Source organism: Oryctolagus cuniculus, chromosome 1, assembly GCF_051225735.1.
Source record: "Oryctolagus cuniculus isolate XC-2025 breed Fujian yellow rabbit chromosome 1, ASM5122573v1, whole genome shotgun sequence".
Lineage (NCBI taxonomy): Eukaryota > Metazoa > Chordata > Mammalia > Lagomorpha > Leporidae > Oryctolagus > Oryctolagus cuniculus.
In genome coordinates, this window is record NC_142867.1 from 215808256 (window position 1) to 215824861 (window position 16606).

The 16606-nt window shown below is 48.0% G+C and overlaps 1 protein-coding gene across 9 annotated transcripts in view; it reads right to left on the reverse strand.

The window, feature by feature from the left end:
- Window positions 1-11635: 11635 nt before the first annotated feature.
- SUSD1 (sushi domain containing 1) overlaps window positions 11636-16606 on the reverse strand; it is a 143597-nt gene continuing 138626 nt past the window's right edge. For 8 of the 9 annotated variants that reach the window (XR_016224821.1, XM_089319332.1, XM_089319325.1 and 5 more), the window contains 2 exons: window positions 12551-12650; window positions 11636-12197 (listed from right to left, as the gene is read on the reverse strand). Coding sequence is in view for 8 of the 9 variants with exons in the window: in XM_089319325.1 (XP_089175451.1) it covers window positions 11992-12197; window positions 12551-12650 (306 nt within the window). In the remaining variant the exon portion in view is untranslated. The remainder of the gene's footprint in view (window positions 12198-12550; window positions 12651-16606) is intronic. The other variant, XM_089319329.1, reaches the window with a different exon arrangement.

Genomic DNA, 16606 nt, shown 5'->3' on the forward strand with positions numbered 1-16606 from the left:
TTTTCAGAATCTTAAAGGGTAGCCCTGGCTACTCCACCAGTTTAGCAAAGAAGGTTGAAACCAATCTTATCCAGATCTCAAGTGTCTTGGGGTTAGGGTGAGAAGGAAGTCAAGCAGAACCCAACAAAATTTGATTTTACATATGCATAACACCTGCCAAACAATATTAAAGAGAATGCTTTCTTTTTTTCTAGTGAAATACTATTTTCATGTTTTTGAATGGTTAAAACTGAAACCAAAGATAAACACTGCACAGGCTCACTCTCACTCTATCCACCTCCCTCTACTCCCACTTGCTTCATTCCCAGCTGTTATCACATCATTGTCATTACTCCAGTAATGACACTTTTTTTTAGGTAAATACAAATACCTACTTCCATTCATCTACTTTCTTCCTCAACAGATAGCATGTCATTACAAGGGTGCTTCAAAAGTTTTGAGGAAAATAGAATTAAAAGGTAAGTTTATTTGCTTGCAATAAAATCTGAAATCCATGCAGTTTTTCCATCGTTCTATGAATTTCCCACAATTGTTTGAGATTCCCAGGTATACTGTTCCCCATCTTGTTTTTCCTCAGTAAAAACTGTGCATCTGAGGGTTGGCGCTGTGGCTCAGTGGGTTAAGCTACTGCCTACACTGCCACCATCGCATATGAGTGCCGGTTCGAGTCCCAACTGCTCCACCTCTGATCCAGCTCCCTTCTATGGCCTGGGACAGCAGTGGAAGATGGCCCAAGTGCTTGGGCCCCTGCCATCCTTGTGGGAGACCTGGAAGAAGCTCTTGGCTTCGGTCTGGCCCAGCTCTAGCCATTGTGGCCACTGGGAAGTGAACCAGTGGATAGAAGACCTTTCTCTATGTCTCTCCATCTCTCCGTAACTCTGCCTCTCAAATAAATAAATAAAATCTCAAAAGAGAGAGAGAGATTGTCAAACCTATATTTCCCCCCAGTTTTGTGGATAAGAAAAGATAGCCAATTTTCATTTTTCTTAAAAGTGAGGCTGAGGCCGGCACCACGGCTCACTTGGCTAACCCTCTACCTGTGGCGCCGGCACACCGGGTTCTAGTCCTGGTTGGGGCACCGGATTCTGTCCCGGTTGCTCCTCTTCCAGTCCAGCTCTCTGCTATGGCCCGGGAAGGCAGTGGAGGATGGCCCAAGTCCTTGGGCCCTGCACTCCATGGGAGACCAGGAGGAAGCAACTGGCTCCTGGCTTCGGATGGGCACAGCGCACTGGCCATGGCAGCCATTTGGGGGGTGAACCAATGGAAGGAAGACCTTTCTCTCTGTCTCTCTCTCACTAACTCTGCCTGTCCAAAAAAAAAAAAAAAAGTGAGGCTGAACATATTTTCTTACATTTAAGAGCCATTTGTACTTTTTTTCTCTGAGGTATATTTTCATATTCTTAGATTCTCCAAATAAGAAACTTTTTTGTTTGGACAGAAGGAAGGAAGGAAGGAAGGAAGGAAGGAAGGAAGGAAGGAAGGAAGGAAGGAAGGAAGGGAAGGAAGGAAGGAAAGAAGGAAGGTAGGAAGGAAGGAAAGAAAGAGGAAAGAAGGAAAGAAAGAGGAAGGAGGCCAGCGCCGTGGCTCAATAGGTTAATCCTCCACCTTGCGGCGCCGGCACACCGGGTTCTAGTCCCGGTCAGGGCGCCGGATTCTGTCCCGGTTGCCCCTCTTCCAGGCCAGCTCTCTGCTATGGCCAGGGAGTGCAGTGGAGGATGGCCCAGGTGCTTGGGCCCTGCACCCCATGGGAGACCAGGAAAAGCACCTGGATCCTGGCTCCTGCCATCGGATCAGCGCGGTGCGCCGGCTGCAGCGGCGGCCATTGGAGGGTGAACCAACGGCAAGGGAAGACCTTTCTCTCTCTGTCTCTCTCTCACTGTCCACTCTGCCTGTCAAAAAAAAAAAAAAAGAAAAGAAAAAAAAGAAAGAGGAAGGAAGGAAGGAAGGAAGGGAGGAAGGAAGGAAAGAGGAAAGAAGGAAAGAAAGAGGAAGGAAGGAAAGAAGGAAGGAAGGAAGGAAGGAAGGAAAGAAAGAAGAAGGAAAGAAGGAAAGAAGGAAGGAAGGAAGGAAAGAAGGAAAAGGAGAGACAGAGAGGTCTTCCAACCACTGGTTCATTCCCCAAATGGCCACAATGGCTGGAACTGGGCCAGGCCAAAGGCTGGAGCCAGGAGCTTCATCAGCCAGGAGCTTCATCAGGTCTCCCAGGTGGGTGCAGGGGCCCAGGCTCCTTCCCAGGGAGCCAGATCTGAAGTGGAACAGCTGGGACTCGAGCGGCGCCCGTGTGGGATGCCAGGCAGCACCTTTACCCCACAAACAAGGTTCTTAATAAAAAGTTACCATTCCTGGGCCGGCGCTGCGGCTCACTAGGCTAATCCTCCGCCTTGAGGCGCCGGCACACCGGGTTCTAGTCCCGGTCGGGGCGCCGGATTCTGTCCCAGTTGCCCCTCTTCCAGGCCAGCCCTCTGCTGTGGCCAGGGAGTGCAGTGGAGGATGGCCCAAGTGCTTGGGCCCTGCACCCCATGGGAGACCAGGAGAAGCACCTGGCTCCTGGCTTCGGATCAGCGCGGTGCGCTGGCTGCAGCACGCCAACCACGGTGGCCATTGGAGGGTGAACCAACGGTAAAAGGAAGACCTTTCTCTCTGTCTCTCTCTCTCAATATCCACTCTTCAAAAATACTGGGACCCTGTCCACCAGTTAAGAAGGCAGGTTAGGGGCTGGCACTGTGGCATAGTAAGTTAAGCGCCGCGGCGGCCATCGAAGGGTGAATCAACAGCAAAGGAAGACCTTTCTCTCTGTCTCTCTCTCACTGTCCACTCTGCCTGTCAAAAAAATAAAATAAAAAAAAGTTACCATTGCTAAAAATAACCTAAAATCTAAAACTTTATTTATATAAGATATGATATAAAATATGTAAGATATGATATAAAATATAAGGTAGTTAGGAATTAAAACTACTATGAAACAAAGGGATTTTTGAAATCAATAAAAGACAAATAGGCCACATACTGAGAAAAACAGACAATTCACAAAGACAGAATTACAGATGGCCAAAGAACAAACAAAGCAGATGCAGACACTGGAACCTCATTTTTCACCCAACAGGTTAACCAGGGTCAACACCAACAACGCCCAGCCCAGTGCTGCTGGGCCTTCCTGCTGACGTAATCTCCAGCAGTGTGGGGGACCCGTGTGAAACAGGCATAGTTTTCATTCCAATGATTCCTCTGCCAGGAATTTGGCCTAGGTGATAAAGGCACTCATTTATACACATTTGTATAAAAGATAGGAAACATCTGGAAACCCTCTCAATGCACAGATTATTAATGCAGGCATTATCTTTTTTTAGAGACCTTTTATTTAATGAGTATAAATTTCATGAGTAGGTCTTTAGGAATACAGGGATTCTTCCCACCACACCCGCCTCCCACCCCCACTCCCTCCCCCCTTCCTCCCCCCTCCCCCATTCCCAGTCCCATTCTCCATTAAGCTTCATTTTTTATTAACTTTATACACAAAAGACCAACTCTATACTAAGTAAAGATTTCAACTATTTGCACACACTAAATATAAAAAACTGTTTGAGAACAAGTTTTACAGTTAAATCTCATGGTATGACTCATTGAGGACAGAGGTCCTGCATGGGGAGTAAGTGCACAGTGACTCCTGCTGTTAATTTAACAATTGACACAGCTACGGAAGCCTCTGGAGACCACAGTGTCCGTCAGTATTTAGGCAAGGCCAAGGCAAAGTGGAACTTCTCCAGAGAAAAGTATGCCCTTAATGCAGTCATTATGAACAGGAAAAATGTATCCAGGAAATCTTGATGAGTGAGAGAAAGGACAATACCACAGGTGTAGTTTGGCTCCACTTTGGTAACCCTGAGTTGTATGCAAAAAGGGTACATGTGGATACACACATCCACACAGCAGTGCACATGGGGACACACAGACCCACACAGCAGTGCACATGGGGAGACACACACATCCACACACCAGTGCACACGGGGACACACACATCCACACACCAGTGTACACAGGGACACACACATCCACACACCAGTGCACACGGGGACACACACATCCACACACCAGTGCACACGGGGACACACACATCCACACACCAGTGTACACAGAGACACACACATCCACACACCAGTGTACACAGAGACACACACATCCACACAGCAGTGCACACGGGGACACACACATCCACACACCAGAGTACACAGGGACACACACATCCACACACCAGTGCACACGGGGACACACACATCCACACACCAGCACCACCAAAATTACTCCTTCTATGAAACAGGCGCCTGCGTTGCCTTTTAAATTGGTTTGTTTCATTGCAACATCCATCCACCAACATGAGCATGGAATAGGTGAAGCCCTCCTCCTTCTTCTTTACTTTAACCAATAATGTGGAGAGCCAAAGGGCCTTAAAACACTATTTGATGGATGGGTGGCTGGGACCAGTGATTTTTCTCTCAGAAGAACAGAGTGGAAAAACAGAAAGCTTAGAAAATCAGAACATGAGATAAACAATCAAAGAGGAACTAAGAATGCTCTTTAACTTCCTTTAAAATCAATTTAAATATCAGCCGGCGCTGCGGCTCACTAGGCTAATCCTCCACCTTGCAGTGCCGGCACACCGGGTTCTAGTCCCGGTCAGGACGCCGGATTCTGTCCCGGTTGCCCCTCTTCCTGGCCAGCTCTCTGCTGTGGCCTGGGAGGGCAGTGGAGGATGGCCCAAGTGCTTGGGCCCTGCACCCCATGGGAGACCAGGAGAAGCACCTGGCTCCTGCCATCGGATCAGCACGGTGCGCCAGCCGCGGTGGCCATTGGAGGGTGAACCAACGGCAAAGGAAGACCTTTCTCTCTGTCTCTCTCTCTCACTGTCCACTCTGCCTGTCAAATAAATAAAATCAATTTAAATATCAACTTTATTCCAAACCAGTGTGGAATTTCCAGATAATCACTTCTGCTCTGGTCGGATCTCGCATTCAGCTTGTAACTGCAGACCTCAGAGAATAGACCTTCACCTGTTTCCCCTAATTATTCTCCATCATGTGCTTGATTGTGGCTCCTTCTAGAAGGGACAGGTGCAGGTATCTTACAACAAAAATATAAAAAGGCACATTCCATGACAGAGGCAATGGTTACAATACACACACACACACACACACACACACAGAGGGACTGCAAAGTTTGTGGAAGGAGCAGGTACTAGACTCATAGTTAAGACAACTACATTCAACCATATTCCAAACCAGAGTACCTTGGTTCAATTCCTGGCTCCAGATCTGGATTCCAGCTTCCTTCCAATGTAGACCCTCAAGTAACTGGGTTTCTACGACCCACATAGGAGACTTGGATTGAGCTCCTGGCTCTGGACATCAGCCCCAGCCCAAGCCCAGCTGATTTGGGCATTTAAGAAGTAAACCTGAACCATTCTCTGGTTCTCAAACTTTTACTACTTTCACTCGTTTGAAAGGCAGAGCAACAGAAAACAGGGAGGGAGACAAAGATCCTCCACCTGCTGGTTCACTCCCCAAAAGGCTAAAACAGACAGGGCTGGGCAGGCTGATGCCAGGAGCCAGGAACGCCATCCTGGGCTCCCAGGTGGGTGGCAGAGACTCACATAATTAAGCCATCATCTGCCACCTCCTAGGGATGCACTTTAGCAGTGAGCTGGATTGGAGGTGGAGTAGCCAGACTTGGCTCAGACAATGGGATGGGGGTGCCCAAGCAGCAGCTTAACCCACTGCACCACAATGTCTGTCCTTTTCTTCCTTTTTAATAAATGTCTTTTAAAGTCCATGAGACTACACACACACACACACACACACACACATATTAAGATATACTCATGGCCAGTACTGGGCCATGCTGTAGCCAGGAGTCAGGAACTTCATCTGGGTCTCCTACGTGGGTGGCAGGAACTCAAGTACTTCAGCCATCATCTGCAGCTTCCCAGGCACATTAGCAGAGAGCAGAATTTGGAAGCAGAGTGTCCGGGACTCAAACCAGTGCTCTGCTAAGGGATGCAGGCCGCCAAAGCATCAGCCTAACACACTGCACCACAATGGTCCCCTTCTTTAATAAATTTTTAAAAATTCGTGGAAAATGGAATTAAAAGATAAACTTATTTTGGTGAAAAAAACTGTAAAATCCACATAAAAGAAGAATCTACAGAAAGTTCATGAAAAATGCATATTATGAAAAATTTTGCAGGATTTGAAATTTTTTTGTACCAAAATAAACTTATCTTTTCATTCCACTTTGCGCAACCTTTCTTTTTAAATGTGAGAGGCAGAGACAGAGCTCTTGTCTGCTGGTTCTCTCCCCAAATACCCACAAATAGCTAAGGCTGGGCTGAGGCCAAAACCAGGACCTGGGGACACAATCCAGGCCTCCTGCCCGGTGGCAGGAACAATACTTGAACCATCACCAGTGCCTCTCGGGATTCACATCAGCAAGACGCTGGAGTCAGGGGCCGGAGCTGGGAATCAAACCCAAGCACTCCAGTAGGAGATGCAGGCATCTTAGCCGCGAGGCCAAGCACCTGTCCCCACTCTCCACAAGCTTTCTGAGGTAGCGAGTGTATGTGTGTGCTTGCTGTTTGGAAATGTGAAGGCTTGACATTCCAAGGATCAAAAAGCCAGTTTGAAAACCACCTCAGAGACGTGCTCAAGAGCTCCCAGAGTCCTGGACCTGCTGTCCGAAGGCGTGCTCCCACAGTCCATCAGATGACCGTCTGAACCCTTGTCTCCATTCTGAAGTGGGGCCCAACCCCTGACCTTCCCACTACACACAGCCATTGTGAGGATGGAAAGAGAGCACACAGGTGGATGCGCCTGCTGTACAAAGTCACCAGCTGGGGGTCAGTATGCTCCATGTCTGGGGGGCCCCCGATCATGATGCTCGCTGAAAAGGAAGCTCAAGATTGGATCTCAGAGCTCTCCCCTCCACACTGTCCCCCAGATAGCTCGCTGGGCCGAGACCCTCCCTCCATCCCCTCCTCAGGACACAGCTTTATTTGGTGGGATGCACAACCCAGCCACCCTGCCCTGTCTGCAGAGGGTTGCTTGGATCAGGCCTTCTGCAGGGGCGACCCTTCCTTCTCCCAGGGAAGACCCAGAGTCAGGCTCCTCTCTCTCTCTCTCTTTTTTTTTTTTTTTTTTTGACAGGCAGAGTGGACAGTGAGAGATAGAGACAGAGAGAAAGGTCTTCCTTTGCTGTTGGTTCACCCTCCAATGGCCGCCGCGGCCGGCGGACCGCGCCGATCCGAAGGCAGGAGCCAGGTGCTTCTCCTGGTCTCCCATGGGGTGCAGGGCCCAAGCACTTGGGTCATCCTCCACTGCACTCCTGGGCCACAGCAGAGAGCTGGCCTGGAAGAGGGGCAACCGGGACAGAATCCGGTGCCCCAACCAGGACTAGAACCCGGTGTGCCGGCGCTGAAAGGCGGAGGATTAGGCTAGTGAGCCGCGGTGCTGGCCCAGGCTCCTCTCTCTTACCTGGGATTCCACTTAGAAAAAACACTAGCTATGAAGATGCTGGAAGAAAACATAGCGGAAACACTCCAAGATACTGGTGCAAGGGATGACTTCTTGGACAAGAGCCCTCAAAGCACAAGCAACAAAAGCAAAAACAAATGGGACTATATCAAACTCAGAAGTTTTTGCACAGCAAAGGAAACTATCAATAAAATGAAGATAAATCCAACAGAATGGGAAAAAATATTTGCAAACCACCCATCCAACAAAGGATTTATATCCTGCATATATCAGCAATGTAAAAAACTCAATAATGGGCCAGTGCCGCAGCTCACTTGGCTAATCCTCAGGCTGCAGCGCCGGCACACCGGGTTCTAGTCCCAGTTGGGGCGCCGGTTCTGTCCTGGTTGCTCCTCTTCCAGGCCAGCTCTCTGCTGTGGCCCGGGAAGGCAATGGAGGATGGCCCAAGTGCTTGGGCCCTGCACCTGCATGGGAGACCAGGAGAAGCACCTGGCTCCTGGCTTCGGGTTGGCGCAGCTCGCCAGCTGTGGCGGCCATTTGGGGGGTGAACCAATGGAAGGAGGACCTTTCTCACTGTCTCTCTCACTGTCTAACTCTGCCTGTCAAAAAAAAAAAAAAAAAAAAACACACAAAAAAACTCAACAACGAAAAAACAACTAATCCAGTTGAGAAATGCACAAAGACTCCACTAGACAGTCCTCAAAAGAAGAAATACAAATGGTCAACAAATATGTGAAAAAAACCACACCCCTGTCGGAATGGTTAAAATCGAAAACACAGAGAATACAAATGCTGGTGAGGATGTGGACAGACGGGAACACTTCTACACTGCTGGTGGGAATGTAAATTCGTGTAACCACTGAGGAAAACAGTGTGACTTCTTAAAAAACTAAAAATAGACTCGCCATATGACCCAGCAATCCCACTACTGGCTACATACCCAAAAGACTTGAACACCATATAAAGAGATACCTACACCACCATGTTTATAGCAGCACTGTTCACAACAGCCAAAATCTGGAATCAACCAAGGTGTCCTTCATCAGATGAATGGATAAAGAAAATGTGGTACCTATAACACAGTGGAATCTTACTCAGCTATAAAAAAGAATGAAAGTCCACCATTGACAGCACAATGGACACAACAGACAGTATGTTGAGTGAAATAAGCTGGACCCACAAAGACAAATATCAGAAGTTCCCCCTTACATGTGGCAGCTAAAATCAAAGAGGGAGGGAGGGAGGGAAGGAGGGAGGGAGGGAGGGAGGGAAGGAAGGAAGGAAGGAAGGAAGGAAGGAAGGAAGGAAGGAAGGAAGGAAGGAAGGAAGGAGAAAGAAAGAAGAAAGAGATCTGTGTGTATCGGTACTGATGCAAATATAGTTTTGTAAAACTTTTATACCTTTGTCAAACCAATGGTTAAGAATGTTATTCTATCATAGTTTTAATCTCCTGTGATTAAGATTACTTCATATGGGTGAAGTGGTCATTTTTTCATTCAATTACTGTTTATAGCCATTGTCTATATTCCCACTAAACTAGGGTCTTTTTGCTTTTTATTTGTCAAACTTATTTGGTGAAGTATTAAGCCTTTTTACCATAATGTATATTTAAAATGCTATCTCAAAAAATAAAAAAAAGAGAAGGGAGGAGGATGGGAGGGGCTAGGAAGGAGGGAGAGAAGAAGGGAATATCACTGTGTTCTTAGAATTGCATCTACAAATCACATTGAATCTGTTAAAACTAATTAAAAAAAATTTTAATGGTACTGTGGTAAACCTGGCAGGCAAATTTAGAGAACTTCAAGTCATCTTTGTGATTATGAGAAAACTAATTTTTAAAGAACTACAGAGAAATTATGCATCCTTTTTGAAAATGCTCAACACCAGTCTCTGTTAAGCATTAATGCTGAGCCACTCTGCATGGCAATTCGCAGCAGTTACAGGAAATGACACAGTCCATGGCGTGGCCACTCCAGTCATCTGACAGGAACTATTTTTACGTTTCAGTGCTGTACCCAGAAGTTGATGCTTTACTTAATATTTTATCCAGAGACGTTTGAGTCTAGGCAGGTGGCATTTCTTCCTCTCTATGACAACTATGCTAAGTTTTCATGTGGACAACTGTGTCTTTGGCAGTTAATTCTAGAGCTAGAAATCAGAGGAGTTACAGAAACATACAGTTTAAAAAAAATAAGGGGGTGAGGTGGGGGTCAGATTCTCTCTTCTGACAGAGATGGTCTTTAAGTCCTTTCTCATCTGTGGTCCCGCCCTGTACTGACCACAATAATTTGTAATGACTCCAAATTGAGTAAGAGAGCTACAAAAACAGTGAGGGTGTGAATTTTTGCACCGAAAAATGAATAGAGTTATCTGTATGAGCCTTTTGAATACTCTATAATTCACATGAGAGCAAGAAGAGTTTTGTTTACTGGTTATCTTTTTTTTTTTTTTGAGATCTATTTATTTGAAAGGCAGAGAGATACAGTGAGGAAGAGAGAGAAAGAGAGAGAGAGAGAGATAGAGAATCAATCCTCCGATCAATCCTCCATTTACTAGTTCATGCCCCAAATAGCTGCAACAGCCATGACTAGGCTAGGTTGAAGTCAGGAGCCAGGAACTCCATCTGTGTCTCCCACATGAGGGGCAGGGGCCCAAGCACTTGGGCCAGCATCTGACACCTTCCCAGATACATTAGCAGGAGGCTGGGTAGGTCTCGGTCTCTCTCTCTCTCTCTCTCTCTCTCTCTCTCTCTCTATATATATATATATATATATATATATATATATATATTCCCCACGCACCCACCCATAGGTCTGGGGACTGGAAGTTCAACAACATGGCACTGGTACAGCTCTGCCTCTGGCATGACAGAAAATTGCAAGGTAAGTGGGGGAGTGGGGTAAAGAGATAAAATATGAGGGAAGGGTGAGCTCACTTCATAACACTCCTCTCTTTTGGTGACCCATCCAGCCCCGCAATAAGAGTGTTACTCCCTCTTAACATGCTAGTCATCTTTTCAAGTCCCCACATGCAACCCCACCACAGCAGCCATCACATTTCAACATAAGCTGTGATGGGGACAAACCAAATCCAAACCACACAACCAGGCGTCTCGGATCTGTCCCCAGCAGGCCAGTAGAGAACACACTGGCCTGTGGCATTGGAAAGATTGCCTCTTTCCCTGGGGACCAAACAGTGCCCAAGTCCAGGGCCACATTCACGATGCCACTCCTTGAGGTTGTGCAATGCAGCCACCCTCGCCCTCCTCCCCATGCTATTTATTCTCTAGGTCGACCAAGGGAGGAAGAAGAGGGAGAGAAGCCACAAGCCTCTGCCTTTCTTCTTTCATTTCTTGCTGAGCCTTGCAGTTAACTGTCAGAGAGCAAAGTTAAAAAAAAATATTGATTCAGACTTTAAAAGTGAAATCGGATACACCCCTTCTGTGAATTCAGCACACTGACAGCTGGTGTGGGACTGCTCGTATCTAATGCTTCATGGTTCATGATGTGGTAACGGTGCTCATTACTGAGATTACAGACAGAAATTACAGATAGCTGGCCGGCGCCGCGGCTCACTAGGCTAATCCTCCGCCTAGCGGCGCCGGCACACCGGGTTCTAGTCCCAGTCGGGGCGCCGGATTCTGTCCCGGTTGCCCCTCTTCCAGGCCAGCTCTCTGCTGTGGCCAGGGAGTGCAGTGGAGGATGGCCCAGGTGCTTGGGCCCTGCACCCCATGGGAGACCAGGAAAAGCACCTGGCTCCTGGCTCCTGCCATCGGATCAGCGCGGTGTGCCGGCCGCAGCGCGCTGGCCGCGGCGGCCATTGGAGGGTGAACCAACGGCAAAGGAAGACCTTTCTCTCTCTCTCTCTCTCTCACTGTCCACTCTGCCTGTCAAAAAAAAGAAAAAAGAAAAAAAAAAAAAGAAAGAAAGAAATTACAGATAGCATGGTCCCCAGCTCCTGCAACACATGTTGGCCATGGACTTGATACTGTTTCAACCCATTGTTACTACGGTACCACTGAACCCAAATTCCCAAAGGGAGGCACAGAGTGTTTTTAGGAGATATTCAGTAATAAGAATAAACCAAAGAAAGAACAGTCTCCAATTTAAAAAAAAAAAAAAAAAAAACATTCTTATTGGAATGCAGACATTGGTTTTGAATATACAGAACAAGCAGAATTGTCCCGAAGCAATGCTGCCTGACACAATTACAGGGCACGACCAGGCTCATAGATCTTCTAATTAGTACACTGATTAAATATGGGGAAAGGGCTGCTTGAAATGTTTGCCCTTGTCTCAATCTCACTGCAGGCTGGACATAAGTGGATTCTGAGTCAACGAACAGAGCTGCTCTAGAGGCCAAGGCAGAGATCTTGTCCAAAGGAGCTGACCCTCGGGCATCGCTCAGAGGAGGTCCCAGCCCAGACCCAGGCAGCCTGTAGCCTGGGCACTGGGCACCAGGAGTTTCAGGCTCAAAGACACAGAACTGGTTCCGTCGCAGGGAAGCCCTCTGGGGTCGGGACTTTACAGAGACAGTCACCATCTGGAATCCAGGAATGAGGCCAAGCAGCGAGTGGGGAAAGATGCGGGTGCACACGTTCCACAGCTGGAAGTCCCATGGGGCCTCTGTGCGGGCTGTCAGAACACCTGCCCCGGCAGTAGCACCTCCATCTGCCATCTACGAGGAGAAAGAGAGAAGAGGCAAATAATGAACACACCGTGGCCTCCCCAGCAGGCATCCTCGTGCAGCGCACATCTGTCTCCCGGGATGGGGAGGTGGGGCTGGGGAAGCAGCGTGGGCGATCAGCTGCTGCTCTGTGTGTGGCCGGGGCAGCCCTCGCAGCCCCTGCTTTTCTGTTGCCCGTCTCCATCCCAGCTGCAGCCTGCTTAGTCACGCCTTCACCTGCTGAGCCCAGGGCAGCCTCTACCCCCCACCCCTGCGGCCCGCCTCTGCCCCAGCTGTTCTGCATGGCTCCAACCCCAGAGTCCCCTCCATTCCGCTCATTTCTCAAAAATGACAGCCTCACATACCACACTGCTGAGAAAGAGAGGAACACGAGAAGCACCACGGCGGCCACGGAGCCCAGTCCCACACCCAGCATCTGCGGCAGCAGCGGCAGCGGCGACAAGGCTGCGGGACAAAACCACATGCTGAGCTCACTGCGCACCTGCACCGGCGCCCTCCGGGGAGGCCCACTCCCGTCTCCTCCCCCCCAGCCTGGTCCCGTGGCACAAAGAATCCCAAGAAAGCCCATCGTGCCCTTGTGCCTCTAGAGTGGAGCCTGTGGATGGGGGAGGGGCGTCTCAGAAGGCCACAGCGTGGGGTATTTCTGAAAAGGAAGTGGGGAATCAGATCAGGGTAGAACTCCCAGGAGGAAGAAGCCGCTGGCCCGGCTGTTGCTTTCTGCTGTTCCCCCTCTCTAGCCAGTTACACTGGCAGGTTTGGGGGACAGTTTTCCTGGTATGGAGAAGGAAGTCACTCTGACATCACTTGAACTTCAGCTCCAAAAGGGATAGCTTCGCTGATCAAACAGAGCTAACACCCTCCTGTCATCTTCCCTATACCTCAGTGAGGGCAGTGTCGTCTTGCCCTGCTGAGCAGGTGGCTGGGAGTTTAGAATAAGAACACGGATGTAAAAGTGCTCTCAAGGATACAGTTCTATTGGGGCGCACTGCTGCCAGCTCCGGGGAGGTCACTGGTTGTAAACTGACGAACACCCACGTGTGAGCTGCGCATCTGAGCCAAGTGACTGCATCAGCACCACATGGCGGCACAGGCTGCATTCTCATCTGCAAATGTTGACTTAGAACACCCTAGGCAGCAGATACAGTGACAGGTTCTGAGCCCCCCACAAATAGCAACACGTTCAGTTACCTAAATCACCCTCTCTACTCAGCACTATTATTATTGTCTTTTTTTTTTAAGATTTTATTCATTTATAAGGCAGAGAGGGGGGAGACAGAGCAGAGGGAGAGAGAGAGAAAATCTTCCATCCACTGCTTCACTCCCCAAATGGCTGCGACAGCTGGGGCTGGGCCAGAAGACTGAAACACCATCCGGGTCTCCCACATGGGAGGCAGGGACCCAATTATTTAGACCGTCTCCTGCTGCCTTCCCAGGTGCATTAGAAGGGGGCTGGATCTGAAGTGGAGCAGCTGGGACTTGCACCAGTAGCCTGATAGGGGATGCCAGCGTCAAAGGTGGTGGCTTACTCCACCAAGCCACAATGCCAGCCCTATCATTCCCTTTTTATGGTTGAAGAGCCAAGGCACAGAGTGGTTAAACATGACTATGTAATCTATATGAAGAGCTCCCTGGTTTTTTTTTGTTTTTTTGTTTTTTTGTTTTTTTTGACAGGCAGAGTGGACAGTGAGAGAGAGAGACAGAGAGAAAGGTCTTCCTTTGCCGTTGGTTCACCCTCCAATGGCCGCCGCGGCCAGCGTGCTGCGGCCGGCGCACCGCACTGATCTGCTAGCAGCAGCCAGGAGCCAGGTGCTTTTCCTGGTCTCCCATGGGGTGCAGGGCCCAAGCACCTTGGCCATCCTCCACTGCACTCCCTGGCCACAGCAGAGAGCTGGCCTGGAAGAGGGGCAACCAGGACAGAATCCGGCGCCCCAACCGGGACTAGAACCCGGTGTGCCGGCGCCGCAAGGCGGAGGATTAGCCTAGTGAGCCGCGGCGCCGGCCGAGCTCCCTGGTTTTATTGGGAATTCTGTCTCGTATACCCGGCAGCAGCAAGAGCAGCCATGAACACACCTCCTGTGCAAGAGTCCTGCAAAACTCAAATCCTCAAAAAGTCCTGTCAACTGGCTTCCTAGAGAAACACAGGCTGCCTTTGGTATTCGGAAGGAATGGGCCTTAAAACTCTAGATGCAACATTCTGTACCTGAAGGAGAGGCAACAATTAAATTAGAAATTAGTAAAGAACATTAATATTTGAAGAGGGACTTCAATTATGAGGAATTAAAACAGTGCAGTATCAAGATAGGGATGAATATACAGAACAAAATAGCCTACGACGCATTAAGAAGCCCACATCCTGGCTTTGACACCCACCTGGCTTTGACACCCGCCTCCAGCTTCCTTCTAATGCACTCCCTGGGAGGCAGCAGGTGCTGCTCAAGTGGTTGGGTCCCTACCACCTGCAAGGAAGACCTGGCTTCAGTTCCCAGCTCCCAGCTCTGTCCAGCCCAGCTTCAGCCATTGTCTACACTGGGGAAGTGAACTAGCAGATAGGAATACTTTCTCTCTCTCTCTCTCTCTCAAATATAAAAATTTTGAAAAGAAAGTCTAGAAGCAAGACCAATGTTGCCAAATAACTTCAAAGCTTGAATACCAGGGTCAGGTTGCCCAAGTCTTTATCTGAACACTACCACTCCCTGACTGTGTAACTCGGAGCAAGTTATTCAGCCATTCCATGCCTCAGTTTCCACACTGAAGGATGCTATAACAATATGGGAATGAAAAAAACAGTATCCACCCTACAGGGCTATTGTGAGAAATCAGTGAGTTAATACATGTTAGAACCATGCCTGGCATCAAGTAAGCAACAAGAAAATATCAGCTATTATTACTATTACTTTTGTTAGTTTGTTAGTTTCAAATCATTGGGGAAATCAGAAATTATTAATAATCATACTTATTCATAGTGTTGAGAAACTTGGCTAACCATAAAGTAAGTATCATTAGAGCTTATACAATATACCAAAGTAAAATCAGATGGATTAAAGACTTGAAACTTGCAGAATTAGAAAATGTTAGGAAATTTTTATCTAATATTACTGTGCACAAGAATTTTCTAAGTATATTTATTGACACAGAAATCTTGAAATAAGAGAATAAGAGACTTAGCCATATTAAAAGCATACAATCCTTACACCAAAAACTACTGCAAGATAAAAAGCCCAGTAGCAAACTGGATAAAATATTTGGACTAGGCAAGGAGTTAACATTTAGACAGTGTCACAAATTAATAAGGGAAAGACAAAATGAGCACATTCTATGGAAAGGTAAATCAAATATAAAACACAATTGTAGATGGTCAATAATCTTGGATCAAATGCTCTTTTACAAACCAGGAACATGTAAAGTGACACCGAGATGCCACGTTTGTATACTAAACTGTGTGTTTGAGAGAAAGTACAGCACTGAAGACGGTACGGGAAGCTGGGACTTTCCTGCTCTGCTCATCTCATCCAAGCCACACAGGATTCTTTTGCTGTCAGTTTGTTCTTCCTTTTTCTCTATTTTTAATCACTGATTTCATTGATGAAAATGTTGAAACTGACATTGGCAGAGATCCACACTGCACAGATCCCTGGACTTGATATTAACTGCATAATCATTCAGCCTGTTTCTAAGTCTACAAATAGCCCTCACATTCCCACAGTACCCACAGGACATTGTTCAATGTTTGCTGAAGACAAAACACATTCTGGCTGCCACACATTTCCCTGACCAATGAGTGGCTCAGTGCAACAAGAACAGGGAAGCAATTCAACCTAATCTGCCCTTAGAACACTGATGCTGATTCCTGGGAACTGCTACTGCTATACCGCAAGAGACACAAGCCATCACGTGAAGACCTTTGGCCTGGCCTTGGCCTCAACTTACCACCATCTACACTTTTGGTGACAAAGTTCCTTATTCTTTATTCATTCTAGTCTTCTATCACTCCTCTTCTCCCAGGTTTGTCAAAGATCCCTCACAGTGATATTATCCATCTCATCTAAAAGTTGCACACACCTGCTAGAATGCGCTTCACCCAGGCTGGAAGACTTTAACCCGTGTAGGGTAGTCCGTTCTTCCATTGCTCTCAAATACCCTCTTGCAAATCATTGAGTCAGAAGCAAAGCTGAAATACAGGAACTTGAATTACTCCTGACTCCAACAGCAGGATCCACCATACACAGTGAGCTCATGTCCTTACTCCAGACATGCGTATTAGAAAATAGCCTTTATTGGCCGGCGCTGCGGCTCACTAGGCAAATCCTCCGCCTTGCGGCGCCGGCACACCGGGTTCTAGTCCCAGTCGGGGCACCGGATTCTGTCCCAGTTGCCCCTCTTCCAGGCCAGCTCTCTGCTGT